The sequence below is a fragment of the Balaenoptera acutorostrata genome, chromosome 5 (assembly GCF_949987535.1).
Source record: "Balaenoptera acutorostrata chromosome 5, mBalAcu1.1, whole genome shotgun sequence".
NCBI lineage: Eukaryota > Metazoa > Chordata > Mammalia > Artiodactyla > Balaenopteridae > Balaenoptera > Balaenoptera acutorostrata.
In genome coordinates, this window is record NC_080068.1 from 70188394 (window position 1) to 70209431 (window position 21038).

At 39.9% G+C, this 21038-nt stretch overlaps 1 protein-coding gene across 1 annotated transcript in view; it reads left to right on the forward strand.

Annotated features, from left to right (window-relative positions):
- The window catches only part of USP46 (ubiquitin specific peptidase 46), a 63377-nt gene that overhangs the window by 28638 nt on the left and 13701 nt on the right, over positions 1-21038 (forward strand). The window contains exons 3-5 of the mRNA XM_057546837.1: positions 974-1187; positions 2609-2838; positions 16794-16870. Coding sequence (XP_057402820.1) covers positions 974-1187; positions 2609-2838; positions 16794-16870 — 521 coding nt within the window. The remainder of the gene's footprint in view (positions 1-973; positions 1188-2608; positions 2839-16793; positions 16871-21038) is intronic.

Here is a 21038-nt window from a genome sequence, read left to right on the forward strand (position 1 = left end):
CGTACAAATGTCACGTTAAGGATGGTGGTGCATCTGCCTTGCTCTTGGGCAGACGACACACAAGCCAACAACCAATCTTGAGATGTTCATATTCTATTTTAATCTTACACAGCAGTTAGTAATCTGTTATTAATCTTCTGATTTCCTTAGAACGTTTTCCTTTGCATTTTAATGTGCATGAAAAATTCTAAAGTGAATGTCTCAGCTACATGTTCACCCACAGAGTTGGTTACATAGTCAGTTGAAAACCAGGGAGATGATGACTTTTTCCCTCGTTAATCATAATCTTGAGTATCCGTGGCTTTTGAGAGGTCAGAATATTACTCTGTGGGCCCTAATCAGATTGCAGGAGACCAGGAACTAGGTGGTACTATTGTATTGAGACAATTGCTACTTTGGCAGAAATAAGATTGCTTTGGAGAAAGTGAGGAAATGTGGTCTGAAGCCAATGGCAGGCGTGCTGGAATCTTGAAAGAGAGAAACTAAAACAAGTTCCCATTCGGTGAAGACTGTTTTAGCTGAGCAAGGGGTTCCTAGTTCCTGGATTTCTTTCTGATTGGGATTTTTATTTTCCCTGTCATAGGAGTTTTGATGTGTTGCCTTGTGACATCTTTTGTGTAGCCAGCTGCTTTTCTGCGTCTCCACATCATGTCGATTTTTTTCTTCTTCAGTGTCTCTCTCTTTTTTAAGCACCAGAAAGTTTCATTAGATTTTGTAAAATCAAGGCCGAGTGCTTCTTATCATTTTAGAGACTTTTATGGGCTAGAGAGCTACCAGGCTTGCATATACTAGCATTCATTTCCCTGGTGGTGTTCAGAGTGGCATACTGGTCTTCTACCACGGTGAGCAGGGCTGTGACACGCGGAATCTGGGCTGGTTCACACGGAGGGTGGCCCTCTCCCTCGCCCCACCTGGTTCGGAGGTGGTGCAGCCCCGGACCCTGCTTTGAACCATCCCTGTTGTCCTTTGGCAGTTCGGAAACACATGCTACTGTAACTCCGTGCTTCAGGCCTTGTACTTCTGCCGGCCCTTCCGGGAGAATGTGCTGGCATACAAGGCCCAGCAAAAAAAGAAGGAAAACTTGTTGACGTGCCTGGCAGACCTTTTCCACAGCATTGCCACGCAGAAGAAGAAGGTTGGCGTGATCCCACCAAAGAAGTTCATTTCGAGGCTGAGAAAAGAAAATGGTGAGTAGCATGGAGACGCATGGATTTCAGGCCCTGAAATGAGGAGAATTGACAGTTCTGTATATCCTCAAAACGAAACCTTTTTTTTTTTTTTTAAATGGGAAAATAGTATGGCCAACTACTCAAATATCATTTGAAAAGATATTTCTCCTTTACCACCCAGTATATAAAACAAAACTGGATTAAAAATATACTTAAAAATTCAAATTTATCATTCCATTTTGGAATGACCTTTTCTTTTTGCTCCACATTGGAAGGAGTTTTTTCTGGGTAGGATCATTGTAAGAGGAGAAATTGCCCAAGGCGGGACACTGATTGGAATACATAGGTTGATGCAATAATTGAATAAAATAGTACTATCTTATATACTTGTCATAAGTGATTAAACTAAATGCAGATTGTCTAATCAGAGCCTCTGCTGTTTTAAAAATAATACCTTTGATTTTTACTTGCCTAACTAAGTTGAAGGATATCAAACTGATATTTTTCTGTGATAAAAAATGTCCTGCTGTCACCTGAGTTTCTTCTTTTTTTTCTATATTCTTCTTTTTGTGTGTGAGAAATGGTGGTAGAGATGAGGTTATTCCAGAAGTTTTGCATGGGTAATTTTTATGACTATAGAAATATTTGATATGGCAACTTGTGTTTAGCCTAGATTTCAGCCTTACTGCAACAGACTTGCACAGTTAATCAGATGTTTGTTTTATAAAGTCTCATTTAATTTGATTGCCGTCTTTTGAAGTTGTTGTAGTTTATACACACCAGAATAGAAATAATCTGAGAAGGAAGCAGAGCCCTCCCAAGTCTCCTTGTGAACATGATTAATAATGAAGTTTCACAGCTGCATTCATCTCTTGATTGTATGTCCTTATGGCAGGGAACAGTAACAGGCTGCTGGAATCTTTTGTATTTGGTTTCAGAACACTATCAGATAGATACATTCTCATATATACCCCTCATCTCCCTTATGTGTTTCATTTAAGCTGCTTCCAGGTTGGTCCAGGGTTTAATATGATCTTTGGGAAGAGACCCTGTTGCTCTGGCTAAATTACGAAGTGAATAATTGATCATTGGTGGTCACATCATATTAAATACTGATATTTTATCAGGGAGTTTATCAAGTAATTCCTGTTCTTTTTCTTTTTCTCTTTTTTTTGTAGAACAAATAAAAATGTTGGTAGCTTTTTATATATATGATGACTTTAGGAAGATATGGGAAATTTAGTTCTCGGTGGGTGGTAAAAAGTGGAAGTGAACAAAAATTTTTTAAAAACGTATCCATTGAAGTTGCAAAACAGAGGTGAATATATTCCATACCTGTCCACTCTTTCAATATAAAAATTGAAGTGTGGTTTGCAAAATGAGCATTTTCTTTGCTTTTCAAGAGCCGGAGATTGAAATACCGACCCTCTCCTTTCCAGATCTCTTTGATAACTACATGCAGCAGGATGCTCACGAATTTTTAAATTATTTGCTAAACACTATTGCGGACATCCTGCAGGAGGAGAAGAAACAGGAGAAACAAAACGGAAAATTAAAAAATGGCAACATGAACGAACCTGCGGAGAATAATAAACCGGAACTCACCTGGGTCCATGAGATTTTTCAGGGAACGCTCACCAATGAAACTCGATGCTTGAACTGTGAAACTGTAAGCATCAGGAGGTCTTTCATGTAATTGGCTTGTGTATAGTTGTACTACCTATCCTGTGCGTGAGCGTGGTGTGGTATCGTAGCACCTAGCAGTTGTCTTCAGTATATGCAGACTGTTCTGTTTATGTGTATGAACCTCAGATGCAAACTTTTGGAAGCATGTCTCCACCTAAGACGTCTCAGCTGGCTGAAGCAGAGTGACGAGGGAAAATCTCAAAGACTAGATTGCTATGCATCATGGGCTAATTTTAGGGTCTACCAATTGGAAGTATTGAACTGGACCTCCACTGGTTATCTTGAAATGAGTTTGGCCACGGGGAGGTCATGAGTGACTTAGAACAGACCACCGCCCCAACATAAAGGGAATCAGCTGTGTATGGTGAACTTGAAATCAGAAGACAGGCTTGACTTTTTTTTTTTTTGGCTGCTTTGGGTGTTCGTTGCTGTGCACGGGCTTTCTCTAGTTGCGGCGAGCGGGGACTACTCTTCCTTGTGGTGCATGGGCTTCTCATTGCGGTGGCTTCTCTTGTTGTGGAGCAGCACTAGGCGCGGGCTCAGTAGTTGCAGCACACAGGCCCTAGAGCGCACGGGCTTCAGTAGTTGTGGCATGTGGGCTCAGTAGTTGCGGCATGTGGGCTCAGTAGTTGTGGCGCACAGGCTCAGTAGTTGTGGCGCACGGACTTAGTTGCTCCGCGGCATGTGGTATCTTCCTGGACCAGGGCTCGAACCCGTGTCCCCTGCATTGGCAGGCGGATTCTTAACCACTGCGCCACCAGGGAAGCCCCCAGGCTTGACTTCTGATTTTCTAGCAGTTAGCTGGGTGTATGGGACAAGTCCCTGACAGCACTGTTGCCAGGGCTGGGTTAGCTTATGTGTCTGGGTGAGTCTGGCACATGGTAGGTAGGCACTTAGCGTTAGTTGAATTTGAAGACATTTTCCAGGGCGTGATTCAGGATGTTGCCTTGGCTTTGTGTATTTGACTTAACTCTATGAATGGCCTCTTAATGTGGTAGTTAAAAGCCCAGCTTTAACTAAAAAAAAAAAAGCTTTTTAAAGGCTTTAGGGCCAGGCTGCCAAGTTTGTATGCTGGCTCTGCCAGTCAGCAGCTGTGGGACCTTGTGCAAATTATTCACCCTCTCTGACCTCACTCTCCTCATCTGTAAATTGGGGATGATGAGAGTGCCTATCTCGTAGGGTTGCTAGGAGGATTAAATGAGTTAGCTTTTGGAAAGCACTTAGAACCATGCTTGGCACATACCAACTGTGCAATAAAAGCCAACTATTACTATTTATTATGACTACTAATAACATAGAAAGTATGGGTTCATCTGGGGTCTCAGAGTTTCTTAATAATGTCATATGAAAAATTCTGTAGGATTGTGCATCTTTCTGGGGAGAGAGACAGTAGTTTCATCAGATTCTGCAAAGGGACTGGCACCCAGAAATGGTTAAGAAATGTGGATTTAAGTGGGAGGCTCTTTGTTTTTTGGCAGTCTTCTATCCTTCTAAACAGTTTTTGAAGCATTCTGGTTTGTTCATTGTAGAAACAATTAGAAAACATAGCTAAGCAAAAAGAGACTAAAAGTTACCAGTAACTCCCCACCCAGAAATGATAAATTTGTAACATTTTCTAAAAATTGTGATCACATTAGCCCAGAGATAACCATTTAAACATTTTGAAATATATCCTGCCAAAACATTTTCTACACATACTTATCTATCTAGAAATCTTCCCTTTCTCCTTCTGTTCTTTTATATTTTATATTCCAGTAAAATTCAAATGCATACAGAAATAGAATAGTATAATACATCCCATATGTGTATTACTGAGGATCAATGATTGTTAACACACTGGCCCATCTCAATCATCTTTCCTTTCACGCCCTCTCCCACTTCACTGAACTGGTCTATTTTTAAGCAAGTCCCAGGTAACATCATTTCATTTGTAATTTCTTCATTACTTTGTTATATATCTCCAAAAGGTAAGAAATCTTCTTTTAAAAAACATTGGTACAATGCCATTTTCACACCTAAGAAGAATTCCTTTAAATCATTGTTCACTCAGTGTTCGTTTCTCTGATTATGTCACTTTTTTTTTAAAGCAGCTGGTTAATTCAAATCAGTATCCAAACATGGTCCACACATTACGTTTGGTCAGTATGTATCTTAATCTATGAGTTACCACCCCTCCTTTTTTTTCCTTGTAGTTTAGTCCTTGAAGAAATCAGGTTGTTTGTCTGAAAGAATTTCCCGCAATCTGGAAACATCCTGTGGTGTTTAACTTGTATTGTGAAATGGCAGTATGTTTCTACCATCCTATTCTTTGTTTCTATTTAACCCACCTATTTTATATTCTTTTTTTTTTCCTCTTGCCTTTCTTTGTATCAATGAAACATCTGTCTTCCTTCCTTTCTATTTTTTTTTTTGTTGATGTTGTTAGTTTTAAATTCTTTTAGAGGTTACTCTAGAGAGTACAATACACATCCTTAACTTGGTTTGTTTTTCTTTCCACTTTCCCAGCAATGCTAGAACCTTTGGAACCCTTCATCTCCTTTTCCTTCTTTTGCATTATAGTTTTGTGATGAACTCATGAGTTTTAACATTTTATGTGTTTTAATCCATTGCAGTTTTTTTTATTCTTTTTGATACTAAATTTATTTTTAGAGTAAGTCCATGTCCTTTTTAAACATCAAAATTAGGGCTATATTGTACATGGTATAATCTGCAGACTTGCAGTCGTTTTGCTTTCTTCCCTTCTTTTAATAAGGGAGTATTTCTTGGTACCATCCTCACCTTACCTCTTGTATCTATTCTGTCACCAAGTCCTGTCTTGTTGTGTCTCTCTTTAATCCTCTGCTTCTCTTTATCCCTCCTGCTCCCACCCTGGCTCAGGCCACCCATCGCCACTTTCTCCTGTTAATGTCTCATGCCAATTTACTTTTTTAGAGCAGCCAGAAGAACCTAGAAGGGTAGAGGAACCCATCAGCTCTTGACTGGCAGTCTCAACTAAACTACAGCAGTAACTTCCTACTGGGTTTTCTTGCTTTCCTCTTGCCCTTTTCCATGTTACTCTCCTGCCCAAAGTAGAGTAGTGGCCTCCAGTTTCTTTATCTTCTTTGGGAGAGTATGTATATGTTTTGATTTATCTGTTCTTTGATTGTTTGGTAGAACTCGAAACTTAGCTGTGCATCCCTAAAATAAATAGTTCAGTTTGGCTTTTTTTTTTGCTCTTTATATGAATGGAATTATACAGTGTGTATTCTTTAGTGTCCTGTTTTTGTTTTTGTTTTTGTTTTTTCCTCACTATCCCATGTGAGATTTATTTGTGCTGTTGCATGATGCTTTAGTTCATTCATTTTCATTGTCATATAGTATTCCATTGCCTGAATATACCACAATTCATGAATCCATTTTACTGTTGGTGGATATTTGGTTGTATCCAACTTGGGGCAACTATGAACAATGCTGCTGTGAACATTCTAATACATATATAATCTAGTGTACATAAATCTAGTTTCTCTAGGATATATACACAGAAGTAGATTTGTTAGGTCATAACATGGGCTTATCATTAAACTCATTAGAAAATATCAAATTCCCCAAGTGGTTGTACCATTTTATACACCCAGTGCATGAGCATTCTTATTCTCTGCATTCTTGTCTATACCCACTATTCTTAGATGTCTCTTCACTTTGGTAGTATAGTGGCTGTTGTATAGACGAGTATTCTTTTTTTTTTTTATTTTTTTTATTTTTATTTTTTTTGATGAGTATTCTTTTATTCTATAAATACTTCTTTTTTTCTTCCCACATCTGCTAAGTAAAGGTATAGACACTGAGGATGCAGTGAGAGCCTGGCCTTTCTGAAACTTTGAGCGTGGAAGACAGACATTAATAACAAAGTGAATAATTCATTTTGTGGTTACAATTGCAAAGTTCCGTGAAGGAGTACAGAGTATTCTGTGAGCTTAGATACAGGAACCAGAACAATGGGGCGTCACATCTCTACATTTAGCCAGGAAACCTGCCCCAGACTGTACAGCTGGTCTAATCCTTTTGGTTGTCTTTGAAATTAACAGTTACTACATCCGTCTTGTGATTCTCTGTGTGGATTTTCAGAAAGGCTCAGTCACATTTGTAGTTTCTTTTTTTGTCTAAGAACAGGTCAGCTGATCCCAACAAATGCAAATATTGCACCCGCAGATAATTGTATTGCAGAAGCTGTTACAGAGCCTGTTTTCTCGTGGAGGGTTACCATGGATCGGAAGCCTGTGCCCAAAGATTCCTCCACAACTTTTGGATCATACCATGGAGTTTGTTTTAGTGGGATTCCAACCATTTATACTTCGTTTGTGGAAGAGAATGAGAGTGTGTGGGTGTGTCTTTGTGGAGGATGGTGCACTCTGAGAAACCTACATTTATTATCCCCTGAAATGATTAGATTTGAGGCAGGAGTTCTTCCCACCTTCCCCGCTCTGGAGTTACTTGGATAATCACCTCCATTTTCTTAGATCCTTTAACTGGACGGGATCCTACGAGTCACCTAATCTTTCCCCTCCCAGTGCCCGAGTCCCTTCTGTGACGTCCTGGCCAGTTGGTCACCAGCATCTGCTGGATCCTGTCCAGAGATAGGGAACTCAATCTTCCCAGGCGATGCCTTCCATTTTTAGAAAGCTCTAATTGTTAGAAAGCCCTCTACTTTCTAAGAAAATGCATAGTCTGCAGGCTTTTTGGTTGTTGTTACTGTGCAATGTTGAGAACTTAGTGTAAAAGCAGACCTAAAGTTAAAGTTTTCCTTCACAGGATGAGAAATATGGGGCCCCGTTTAAGTAACATCCTCTGCCCAGGGCAAGCAGCCTTTACAGAGCGCTTCCGGCAGAATTGCCAAGACCATTAGTGAACACTCACAGTGGGATTGAACTGCACTAGATCCGGAGCAGCAAATTAGCCCCTGGGGGAGCCTCGCTGTAGGGGCGGCCTCAGCTGGTAGTTCCTCCAATTGTGCAAAACCCTTTGTGCCAGTCTTCATGCTTTCAGACAATAATTTTTTTCTTTTTCTGGGTCTCACCCTTTGTAAATGTTGCCTGTGATTGCAGTGCAGATGTCAATTGAGGGGTTTATGGAGACAAACGGTTTCACTCTGCAATAGACTTGGAGAGACAGTTTTAAGGGGGTCATTCAGTGCTGACTGTCCCAGATAACCTTGACCAAGGCACTCCAGAACCGAGGCGTGGGAATTTTCCAGTCTAGACTCAGTGTTCCCTTGGTTGTCCTCTGCTTGGATCACACGATTTGCTGGGCCAGTTGGAGCTTAATTTTGTTGTTGTTGTTAATTCCACCCCCCCCCTTCTGAGTTTTTGCTTTGCAGATCTGTGGTTTTCAGTGCTTCTCAGTGACTTTAAGACTAAGAAGCCAAAAGGTTGTCTAAAGAGCTGCTTTATTAAGTACCAACTGTATGCCCCTTCTTGCTTTGTTTGCAGAGGTTAAAATTGACTCAGTAGAGCTTCTGAGCCCTTCACAGAAGAGGAGTGGGGATGGACGCTGTGGTCAGGTGGAGTCACTCGCTGAGGGGTGGTTCTGAGTTCCCGGGACTCAGGTGGGCTGTGCTTGCCACTCTTCCTGAGCCCAACAATTTGGCACCGACTCTGAGCCAGCACGTTTTCAGTCCCTGGCTGAACAGTGTGGAGCTGCCACCTGGTCACCTTTTCTGCTAAGCCCAGCAAAGGCGGGGTGGCTGGGGATTTAGAAGCACATTTGAATAGGATTTTAATTACTCAGGAGCTTAGCAAAGCTCATGATTTTTTTTTTTTTTAATTACTCAGGAACTTAGCAAAGCCTTGTATATTAATTTGTTCTATTAATTGATTTGTAATGAATTAAAAACAAGAGCAAGTAGGGTCTCTTGCACCCTTTTAAAACTAGTTTTGGGGGAACTCCATGCCCAAAATCGGGGGAGAAGAAAGGAGAATAAGATGTACCATGTACCTGCTGAGAGTATCAGAGTCTTAGTGATACATATGTTTCCTTGGAGACAAGCTGTGTTTTCACTTAGACCAGAATGAGATCCTTGTGTGTGGGAAGAAAATGGTTTTACTTTCTGGCAGCTTTCTGGGAAGAGAGAAAAGGAAAAAAAAAAAAAATTGCTTGATCACTCATTGCTTTTGACTATGTCAGTCTGAGACAGGGGGAGAGAGAAAAATCCAAATGGAAGGGTTTAGTGCCATATTTTGAGGTCCCCGGTAGGGCAATCCACCTGAGCAGTGCTTTCTCACTCTTAATTCTGGAAGCAGTTTGCACTGGGAATTGAGAAAGTTACAGTAACTTTATCCAGTTCTTTAATTAGATTTGTACCTTTCTTCCCTCTCCCTGAAACAAGTAGAGGAAAAGATTTGCATCTAAAGGGAGACAGTGTTTCTTTGTTTTCATCCCCCTTCAAGTACAAGACCTTTAGTAGAACTATCTAAATTATGTATGACTTCAGTTGGCTATAATCATTTTATTATCTCTCAGAGAAGGGCCATTTAGGTTTAAAAAAAGTTTTACTAATTAAAAAATATAATACCTGTGAATTATTTTTTAAAAACCAGGCACAGGAATGTATAAAAAGAAAATCATTCATAATTCTGCCACCCAGATGCCATTATTGGCTTTTAGATATCTTTTCATTTGTTCAGTCTTTTGTTCAGTTATATAGTCATTTATTTAGTAAATATTTATTGGGTACCTATTAAATACTGGGAATTATTTTATGTACTAGAGATATAGCAGTTAAAACAAACAGAAAAGCTAGTCCCTGCTCTTTTATTTACTAATATACACATTTAAAGCTATACATTTTCCTTTTAGCACTGTTTTAGCTGCATCTCTCAAATTTTGATATGTTTTCTTTGTCATTAGTTCAAATTATTTTCTAATTTCTCTTGTGACTTTTTTTCTTTGACCCATGTATTACTTAGAAGTATGTTGTTTAATTTTCAAATATTTGGTCTTTTCCTAGGTGTCTTAATGTTTTCCAATTTCATTCTGTTTTGGTTAGGGAATATATTCTGTATGATTTCAGTCTTTTACAATTTATCGTGACATGTTCTGTATCCTAACACACGGTCTATTTTGGTAAATGTACTTGAAACCAGGGTCTCTCAACCTTAGAACTATTAACCTTTCAGATCAGATCATTCTTTTTTGTGGGGTGCTGTGCTGTGCATGTTTAGCAACATCTCTGGCTTCTACCTACTAGATTCCAGTAACATCCCCCAAGATATGAAAACAAAAATGTCTCTAGACATTGCCAAATATCCCCTGAAAGGCAAAGTTTCCCTTGTTAAGAACCACCGAGTTGAAAATAATTTATATTTTGTAGTTGTTAGGTATAGTATTCTATAGTTATCAGTAGGTCATGATGGTTGGTAGAGTTATTCAGATTTTCTATGTTTTTCTTGATTTTTTTCCCCCATAGTTTTATATTATTTGCTGAGAAAGTAGCGTTAAAATATCTAACTATAATTGTGGGATTTGTCTTATTTCTCCCTCTAATTCTGTCAGTTTTTGCTTCATGAATTTTTTTACTTTTTAAAAACAACTTTGTTGAGGTGCAATTTAAATACCATGAAATTCATCCATTCAGTGATTTTTTTTTTTTTTTTTTTAGGTGATTTGCTGACTTGTGTAACTATGACCAAACTCCAGGTGTTTTTTTGGGGAGGGATTCTTACAGCCATTTATTGCTTTTTTTTTTTTTAACATCTTTATTGGAGTATAATTGCTTTACAATGTTGTGTTAGTTTCTGCTGTATAACAATGAATCAGCTATATGTATACATATATCCCCATATCCCCTCCCTCTTGCACCTCCCTCCCACCTTCCCTATCCCACCCTTCTAGGTGGTCACAAAGAACCAAGCTGATCTCCCTGTGCTATGCAGCTGCTTCCCACTAGCTATCTATTTTACATTTGGTAGTGTATATATGTTAATGCTACTGTCTCACTTCGTCCCAGCTTACCCTTCCCTCTGCCTGTATCCTCAAGTACATTCTCTATGTCTGTGTCTTTATTCCTGTCCTGCCCTTAGGTTCATCAGAACCACTTTTTTTTTTTAGATTCCATGTATATGTGTTAGCATACGGTATTTGTTTCTGACTTCCTTCACTCTGTATGACAGACTCTAGATCCATCCACCTCACTGCAAATAACTCAATTTCATTTCTTTTTATGGCTGAGTAATATTCCATTGTATATATGTGCCACATCTTCTTTATCCATTCATCTGTCGATGGACACTTCGGTTGCTTCCATGTCCTGGCTATTGTAAATAGAGCTGCAATGAACATTTTGGTACATGACTCTTTTTGAATTATGGTTTTCTCAGGGCATATGCCCAGTAGTGGGATTGCTGGGTCATATGGTAGTTCTATTTTTAGTTTTTTAAGGAACCTCCATACTGTTCTCCATAGTGGCTGTATCAATTTACATTCCCACTAACAGTGCAAGAGGGTTCCTTTTTCTCCACACCCTCTCCAGCACTTACTGTTTGTAGATTTTTGATGATGGCCATTCTGACTGGTGTGAGGTGATACCTCATTGTAGTTTTGATTTGCATTTCTCTAATGATTAGTGACGTTGAGCATCCTTTCATTTGTTTGTTGGCAATCTGTATATCTTCTTTGGAGAAATGTCTATTTAGGTCTTTGCCCATTTTTCAATTGGGTTGTTTGGTTTTTTTTGATATTGAGCTGCATGAGCTGCTTGTATATTTTGGAGATTAATCCTTTGTCAGTTGCTTCGTTTGCAAATATTTTCTCCCATTCTGAGGGTTGTCTTTTCGTCTTGTTTATGGTTTCCTTTTCTGTGCAAAAGCTTTTAAGTTTCATTAGGTCCCATTTGTTTATTTTTGTTTTTATTTCCATTTCTCTAGGAGGTGGGTCAAAAAGGATCTTGCTGTGATTTATGTCAAAGAGTGTTCTTCTTATGTTTTCCTCTAAGAGTTTTATAGTGTCTGGCCTTACATTTAGGTCTTTAATCCATTTTGAGTTTATTTTTGTGTATGGTGTTAGGAAATGTTCTAATTTCATTCTTTTACATGTAGCTGTCCAGTTTTCCCAGCACCACTTATTGAAGAGGCTGTCTTTTCTCCATTGTATATTCTTGCCTCCTTTATCAAAGATAAGGTGACCATATATGCGTGGGTTTATCTCTGGCCTTTCTAGCCTGCTCCATTGATTTGTATTTCTGTTTTTGTGCCCATAATCCAGTTTTAAAACATTTCCATCACACCAATAAGATCCTTTGTATTGGGCAGTTAATCTCTGTTGCAAGCCTTAGGCCACCGCTAAGCTACTTTCTGTCTTTAGATATTTGCCTTTTTTGGACATTTCATATAGATGGAATCAAACAAGATGTGGTCTTTTGTGTCTGATTTCTTTCACTTATGTAACGTTTTTGAGATTCATTTGTGTTGTAGCATGTGGTTCATTCCATTTTGTTGGTGAATACTGCTCCAGCTTCATATATTTTTGAGGCTCTGTTGTGAGGGACTTCCATATTTTTGATTATGTTTTTCTAGTAAATTGACCCAAGTATTAGGAAATACCTTTTTTATTTCTCATAATTTTGTCTAAAATCTATTTTCTTATATTAAATAACCCACTATATATATATATTAACTCTTTACATAGTATATTTTTTTCCATCCGTTTTTTTTCAGCTTATCTGTTTCTTTACATTTAAAGTATAGCTCTTGTGGACAGTATGTAGCTGGTCTTGCTTTTTAACAAAAATTCAGCTCAATTTCTGACTTTTACTTGAGAAGTTTATTACATTAGTGTTTAATATAATTATTGATATGGTTGGATTTGAGGCTCCCATTTTATTATTTGTTTTCTATTTATTCCCCCAGAGCTTTTTGTTTCTCTATTCCTCCTTCTCTGCTTTTTAAATGTTTTTCCCTTTTTTTGGGTTATTTGTGTGTGTGTATATTACATTTAACAATTCCATTTTAATTTTCCTCTTAGTATATCTTTGTACATTGTTTTTTAGTGGTTGCTCTGGAGAGTACAGTATATTCTTCACTCTTCACAGTCCCCTTACGATTAATAATGTTCCATTTTGCATAAAACATAGTCAACTGATAACTGTGTAGGTGCATATTCCTTCCACCCCTGACCTACCTTGTCCTTTATGCTATAGTTGCTACATGTATTACATTTATGTATATTATAACCCCCACAGGACAATGTCATAATTCCCATTTTTGATGCTCTTCACTTTTTCTTGAGGATCTGGATTTCCATCTGGTAGCTTTTCCCTTTGGTTTAAAGAATTTCCTTTAACCTTTCTTGTAGTGCATGTCTGTTAATAATGAATTCTCTTCACTTTTATCTTCATTCTTGAAGGATATATTTATGGGATACAGGAATTCTGTTTTGATAGCTTTTTCTTTTAGCATACCAAAGACGTTCAGTGTCTTCTGGCCTCTGTAATTTTTGATGAGAGGCCAGCTTCCAACAGAATCATTCTCTTGTAATGTGTCATTTTTTTAAAAAATTGTTTATTTATTTGTTTTTTAGCCATGCCATGCAGCTCGTGGGATCTCAGTTCCCCAACCAGGGATTGAACCCAGGCCACAGCAGTGAAAGCCTGGAATTCCAAACACTAGGATACCAGGAAGCTCGCTGTAATGTGTCGTTTTTCTCTAGATGTTTTTAAGATTTGCTTTTTTACCTTTGGCTTTCAACAGTTTGACCTTGGCTGGCCTTCTTTGTATTTATCCTGCTTGGTGTTTGTTGAGTATCTTCAATTTATAAATGTATGTCTTTCACCAAATTTTGGGAATATTCAGCCATTATTTTTCAAATCGTTTTTCTGCCCTATTCTCTCTCCTCCCCGTCTGGGACTCCAATTATGTGTATGATATCTAACAGGTTTATTGAGTATCTGTTAATTTTTATTTCAATCTTTCTTTTTTCCCCTTTATTCTTCTCCTTGGATAATTTCCATTGTTCTGTCTTCAAGTCCACTGGCGTCTCCTCTGTCATCTCCAGTTCTCTGTGAAGTCCATCCAGTGTATTAATTTTTTAGTTCAGGAATTTCCATTTGATTCTTTTTTTGTTTGTTTCTATTTCTCTGCTGAGATGTCTTATTTTTTGGTTCACTGTGAATATATTTCACTTTATTGAAGATATTTATAAAAACTTCTTTAAAATCATTGTTTGTTACTTCCAACATCTGGGTCACCCCAGGATTGGTCTCAGTTGCCTCCTTTTATTTTAAGAATATCTTCCATTTTCCTGGTTCTTCACATATTGTAAGTTTGTATCATATCTAGGACATTGAGAATGTTCAGTTTGAGAGACTCTGGGTTCTGCTGTTTTCCTTCAATTAGTTTTGAGTTTCTTTAGTTTTAGCAGGTAGTTATCTTGGTTGGACTCATACTACAAACTGTTTCCTAGGCAGCAGTTTGACTCTTGGGTCATCCCTTTTGTCACCAGCCAAGTTGCTGTGAGTGTACTCTGTGCATGTGTGTGGCTCAGGGGTCAGCCAGAGATGTGGGTAGACAGAGTTGAGGATACCTTCTCAGATTCCTTCCCTTCTTCTCAGTGGACATGGTTTCCCAGATTGGTTTTTCTGGCTCCTAGACCAGAAAGACTGTATTTTCCCCCATGGATCCCGCTAAAGGCTTTGAGACCATGAACTCATTATTTGCAGCTCTTTTCCTCCACGTGTGGACTCCCCATCTGCCTCCATTGCCTTCAGGTAGTTGCTGTTAGTTTATAGTTATTTGAGTTTCTACTTTTCTGGAGGAGTGTTGGAAGGGCAGGATCTTAGTCATTACAGAAGCCAGTCTTTTGAACTTTCACTTTAGTAAGGGGAAAATAGACAATAAATGAATAAAAATAAAATATACATACAGACATACCTTGGAGATATTGTGGGTTTGGTTCCAGATCACTGCAATAAAGTGACTATCACAATGAAGCGAGTCACACAAATTTTTTGGTTTCCCAATACATATAAAAGTTATTTTTACACTATATTGTAGTCTATTAAGTGTGCAATAGTATTATGTCTAAAAAATGTGCATACCTTAATTGAAAAATACTTAAGGCTAAAAAATGATAACCATCATTCAAACCTTCAGTGAGTCATAGTAGTAACATCAAAGATCACTGATTACAGATCACCATAAAGCACAATAATAATGAAGAAGGTTTTAAATATTGTGAAAATTACTAAAATGTGACACAGAAACACGAAGTGAGCAAATGCTGTTGCCAGTAGACTTGCTCGACACAGGGTTGCCGCAAAACTTCAAATCGTAAGAAACACACTATCTGCCAAGTTCAGTAAAAGGAAGAATGCCTGTCATGTTAAGTAGTTGTATTGGTTATTTGTTGCTTTGTTACAAACTTCCCTAAAACTCTGAGACTTAAATCCACTCTGATTTTTTTACTATAGTTCATGCAACCATGGGTTGGCGGGGGGTCGCCTGATCCAACTGGCCTTGGCTGAGCCCGTACGTCTGCATTTCAGCTGTCTCACGTATGTGTCTGAGGCCGGTGGGGATGGTGCTCCTGTCTGGGCTTGGCTGGGGCACCTTAGTGAGAACAGCTCTCCTCTGTGGGGGTCTCATCTTTTTCTGGGAAGCAGTGGGCTAGCCTGGGTTGCCCTTCTCATGGTGACGGTGGAAGTGCAGGAGAGCAGTCTCATGTTTCATTTAATATGATACTCACAATGTAGTAACCCATTCCCAACTTTTTGACCATTTTAGGCCATTTTAAATGTTTTTTCCATCCTTGATTTGTTGAGTGCTTACTTCTTAAAGCACTTTACATGTGTTATCTTATTTCATCCTTACAACAACCTTATGAAATAGATACTCTTACTGCTCCCACTTTACAGATGAGGAAACTGAGGTACAGAGAGGCTAAGTATCTTGCCTAGTGTCATCCACTTTATAAGTGGCAGAGACAGGATATGGAGTTGGGCAGTCTGCCAATACCCATTCTTGGATGTGCTAATAAAAGTATAAAGGATTGTGTCCACATCTCAGACTATTGGAGTATTGGGTCATAGGATAGTTGTCTCACTTACAGGAGTATTATTTTTGTTTTGCTGCCAATTGACTGGGCACCTCAAAGTTCCTGCTGGGCTAGTTTGTCCCTCCCACTCCAAGACAGTGAAATGCCAGGCTAGCTGGTGAGCTGCTGGAGGGCAAGCACCACTCGGTGAGCTTTGATAAGTACAGACCCAGAATTGGTGTGGTGTCAGCTGTGCAGGCCAAGAAACAGCCAGGGCTGGTGATGGGTGTGGTTGAGGGCAGTCCAGTCTGCTGGGCCTGCGTGAGCCCAGGCTCCCGGCCAGCTCCTCTGTGTGTGTGTGTGTGTGTGTGTGTGTGTGTGTGTGAGAGAGAGAGAGAGAGAGAGAGAGAGAGAGAGAGAGAGGGAGAGAGACCCTCCAGCCCATAGCACATTCGGCTCCCGGGCCCCCCACACAGTTTGAATGACTAGGCACAGGAGGAAGGGAGTGATTTCAGGGCACTGGCAAGAATTGCAGACAGCTGAATGGAGGGCGGTCATCTGAGCAGTAGGTTTTTTTAAGGCTCTTGTCCTTTTTCCATTGTTATCATTCTGCCAGGCTGAGCTATATGGATACCTGTTTGATGTTTCCTGCTTTGAAACAGTGGGGGAAATGAATGGACAGGAAGAGAAATCTGGTTGAGTTTTAATTATGAAAAGCCTGAATCAAAGCTGGACACAGATAAGGTTAAATGGAGAATTTAGGATTTTCTCTTGTTTTGGATTGTTTTCAAGGTAACTGGTAGCTAGAGAGTATACAAAGCCATACCTGACTTGTACTGCAGTTATGGTTTTTGGTTACCTGTAGGTGTTCAAAGTTTTATCTACTTGTCTATTATGTATTCTGTGCCTAATACTTTTTTTTCTTTTTTTTTGCTCCAGGTTAGTAGCAAAGATGAAGATTTTCTTGACCTTTCTGTTGATGTGGAGCAGAATACATCTATTACCCACTGTCTAAGGTAACCTCATGAATTCTGACAGTGGTCTGAGCTTTTGATCAGGCTAGTAAGTACATGGGGGGAAGAATCTTGTGTTTCTTCAGGACATAATCTTCCTTTCTGTTAAACCAATATAATCCTATTATTTTCTATTTCTTCTTTCCTAAGAGAGATTAAAAATAAGTGTATGTGGTCTGGAGAAGAGTCCTGCTGAGGAGAGAGAGGATCAAGTGGAAGTCATTAGTCATTAAGTTTAAAAATAAGGTTTTAATCTTCAATACAGATGTGTGCTTTGGGCTCTCATCAGCCTCTCTCCCTCTCACACACAGAGACACACACAATCACAGAGTCACACAATTAAGTTAAAAAGTGCTACAGATGCCTACCATTACTTTCTTTTTCTAAGCTAATCTATTCTATTATTTAAAACATTATGGGAATTCCCTGGCGGTCCAGTGGTTAGGATTCGGAGCTTTCACTGCTGCGGCCGGGGTTCAATGCCTCGTCGGGGAACTAAGAATCCCACAAGCTGAGCAGCGTGGCCAAAAAAAAAAATTATGCACTTTTGAGCTGAGAACCAATGAGGGCATTACCTTTTCCTCCATCTTTCAGCATTGTATGGAGCTCACTTATGGAAAAAAACTTCCTCTTAATTAGGGTTGAGGAAAGGCAAGGAGCCCAGAGTATAAGAGCAACACATGCCCAGGATTACTGTAGCTATTGTGTGTTGACTTGTGTGTTGAAAATGTGCTCAAAGTTGATAAAGAGACACAGTTCCCTCCTCCTGTCCTCACTGTCTTCTCCTCCTTTTGACAAGTGGTCATGAGCGCTTATAATTCGCCCAGCTCTGTTCTGGACACTGGAGGTCGGGGGTGAGCGGCAGGTATGCATCTCATGGCGCTTACAGTCTAGTGGGAATCCACGGACAGGGATCAGTGCTTTGAAGGACATTAAACACGTCTAGAGAGTGCCTGGTATTGGGGGTGCCAGTGTAGACCAGGTGGTCAGGTGGGCCTTCCCATTGCTTATGATACCTCAGCTCAGAGACGTTTTATAGTGTCACTACAAGACACTACTGATTTTTATTTTTTTGTTTATTTTTTAAAATTTATTTTATTCAAGTATAGTTGATTTACAGTGTTGTGTTAATTTCTGCTGTACAGCAAGGTGATTCAGTTATACATATATATACATTCTTTTCCATTATGGTTTATCACAGGATATTGAATATAGTTCCCTGTGCTGTACAGTAAGGCCTTGTCGTTTATCCAGTCTCTATACAACAGTTTGCATCTGCCAATCCCAAACCCCCAGTCCATCCCTCCCCACCTTCCCTCCCTCTTGGCAACCACAGGTCTGTTCTCTATGTCTATGAGTCTGTTTCATAGATAAGTTCATTTGTGTCACATTTTAGATTCCACATATAAGTGATACCACATGGTATTTGTCTTTCTCTTTCAAGCCACTGTTGATCTTTATCAGTGGGAATTGTGTAACAGAATTGTTCTATCAGGAGTTCAGGTTACTTAGAACTCTTTAGACTAGATTAAAGAGACTTGCTGTGGCCGTTTGGCTGTTAGAAAGTCGTTTTTCAGGGCAAAGGCACCAACTCCAACCTGGAAGAGCAGCTTGGTCCATCTGAGCGTCATGTACTGTGTGAGCTGGGGGCTGATTACTCTCCAATTCCCAGGATTCTGAGCCTACCCTCACCCCCTAGAGTTACTGCAGCACCTCATGTTGGTCTGACGTTTCATCCCTTGCCTCCAAATGCCTTGGGTCCAGGTGTCTAGGATACATTTGTTACCTCTTTGCAAAGCATTTTGTGGGCCTGGATGGCCTTTTTTTCTTCTGAATGGTTCAGTTTATGGCATGGGCTCCTAATATTCCTGTGAAAAACAGCCAGTTTTGATTTCCTCAGGGTCTTGTGTTCACAGGGAGTCGAAAAAGTTAAGGTTGTGCCAGCGCTGGTCGTAGGCGAGGGGGTGGGAGGAAAGCTATTACTTGCCCATTTCTGCTTCTTTGAGAGGGGGAGTTAGTTTGGGAGGCTGACTATTCCCCTCCCCTCTAAGAAATTTCTGGGCTGTTCAAAAGGGCAGATGGCAGTGACTATAGCTTTGAGACCAACCAGGTAAAGGGCTAACTTTAGTTAGTTATAATTCCAAACTTTGGGAAACCTTGTTAGAAACAGATGTAACCCAGAATTATGTTTCCCCCACTCCCCTTTTTTTCCCCTTGGAGAAATGTGTATATTGGCGATGCATACCTGATGAAGGCAGGCTAGAGGCATGTGGAGGCGTTAAAGCAGGGTGGGTGGGTACAGAATAGCCTCAGAATACCTTTTAAACAACATCAGATTCTCATCTGACTGTCCAGGCTGATATTCCTGAAGTGCCTGCCCCACCCCATCTTACGTCATCCTTAAAATAGACCTTGACTGACTTACCTAGACCTGCCCTCATATATGCCTAAGGTCTAACCTCCCCAACATAAAGAGAGGCCTGCCAGGTGTTGCCATTCGCCGCTGAGAGTTCTGTGATGGGGGTGGCAGCTTTCCAGCCTTTCCCAAAAGAACAAAGTGCAGGAGAAAGTTCCAGGGAATATATGATGCCAGCTGATCCATTAGCTTTCTCTATTTGAGACCAAAGAGAAAGAATGATAATGATCTTTTTTGGCCCCTTTCATGATTTAATTTGCTTTGCATTCTTGAGGGTTTGTTTTTCAAACTAGAATTATGAGTTTTCTTCTTTAACACCATGCCTGCATATCTCTTCTGATGTGATATTTTATCATTTGTTTTGATTTTGAAAAAAGTTAAAAATCAGGCTAACATTGTAGGATTTAAATGTAAGCTCTCTGCCACCTCCTTCCTGAAGGGCTTTAGATGATCAATTACAGTGTGTTTTCAGTGAACTTTTGTCCCAGAGAAATGATGGTATAAATGGTGGTTAATTCAGGCTACAGGTCTAGAGAAGGCACTAAAGCCATATTGTAGCTGAGCTATGATTCTAATATTTCACATCTCAGCACTGTGTCTTAGGCAGAGTGAGCCATCTGTATCATAGGAGGATACTGAGAAAGTTTTTTTTTTTCTTTTAAAAAGTTCAGGGATGGCCTCAGGCGAAACCTTAAAATACGTGAAGTTTATCTTAATTATCCCCCCCACCATGTCCTTTTTGGTACTTTTTGTCTTTCGCTTCAGGGCCTTAGTCCCTCCCTGTGGTTCCTGCACAGAAATGTACCTTTCTCCTCAAAGTGCTCCATGTTCTGAAACCACTCTCCTCTTCCTGTGTCCTCCTGTCATTAAAAATTCCCATTCTCCCAGGGCCAGGGAGGTCAGCCTTTTAGTTCTCCCAAAGCTCTATTTTTACAATTACTCTCTTTTTAAAGAAATGTCTTTTCTGTTCATTTGGAAACTTCCTCTGTGTGCTAAGTTCACACGCATCCCCATCACATGTCCGTTGCCATGTGCTCATCTATTAGTTTCTCTGTTTCCCTCACTTATGTCTTGGTTTTGGTTATTATTTATATATACGGTGTTTGCTAATATCTGACATGTCTTTCTTTTGGATTTCTTTTTTTGACCTTCTTTAATACTCTAGTCAGTAGTTCTCAAACTTTGGTGCATATCAGAATCACCTGGGGAAGTTGGTAAAAATTGAGGCCCAGGCCATATTTGACTTTTGTGAGCCTGGGCATCTATTTTTAATTAATTTTTCTGGATGGTTTTGATACCACCAAAGTTTGAGAACCCCCGCTCTAGATCTGTGCTACTCAAACAGGGGTCTGTGGCCTAGTGCCGTTGACATCACCTGGGATCTCGTTAGTACGGCGGCATCTCAGGTCTCCTCCAAGAATGAGTGCATGACTCAGAGCCTGCGTCTTAACAGGATTTCCCGTCTTAACAGGATTTCCCGGTGACTCCAGTGCATGTTAATATTTGCAAAGCACTGGGGACAGTGGCTCTCAGCCCAGGCAGCATACTGGAACCACCTAGGGAGCTTTAAGAACAATAGTGCCTGGGTTCTACCTGGAGAGATTCTGTTGTAATTAGGCTTGGGGGAGGGGGAGGGGGGGATTGAGATTGTTTTTAAAGCTCACCAGGTGATTCTGATGAGCAGCTGGGTGAACCACTGCTGCAGATTCTAGAACAAAGCTTCCCAGCTGGTGTGCCCCAGAAGATGGGTTACAG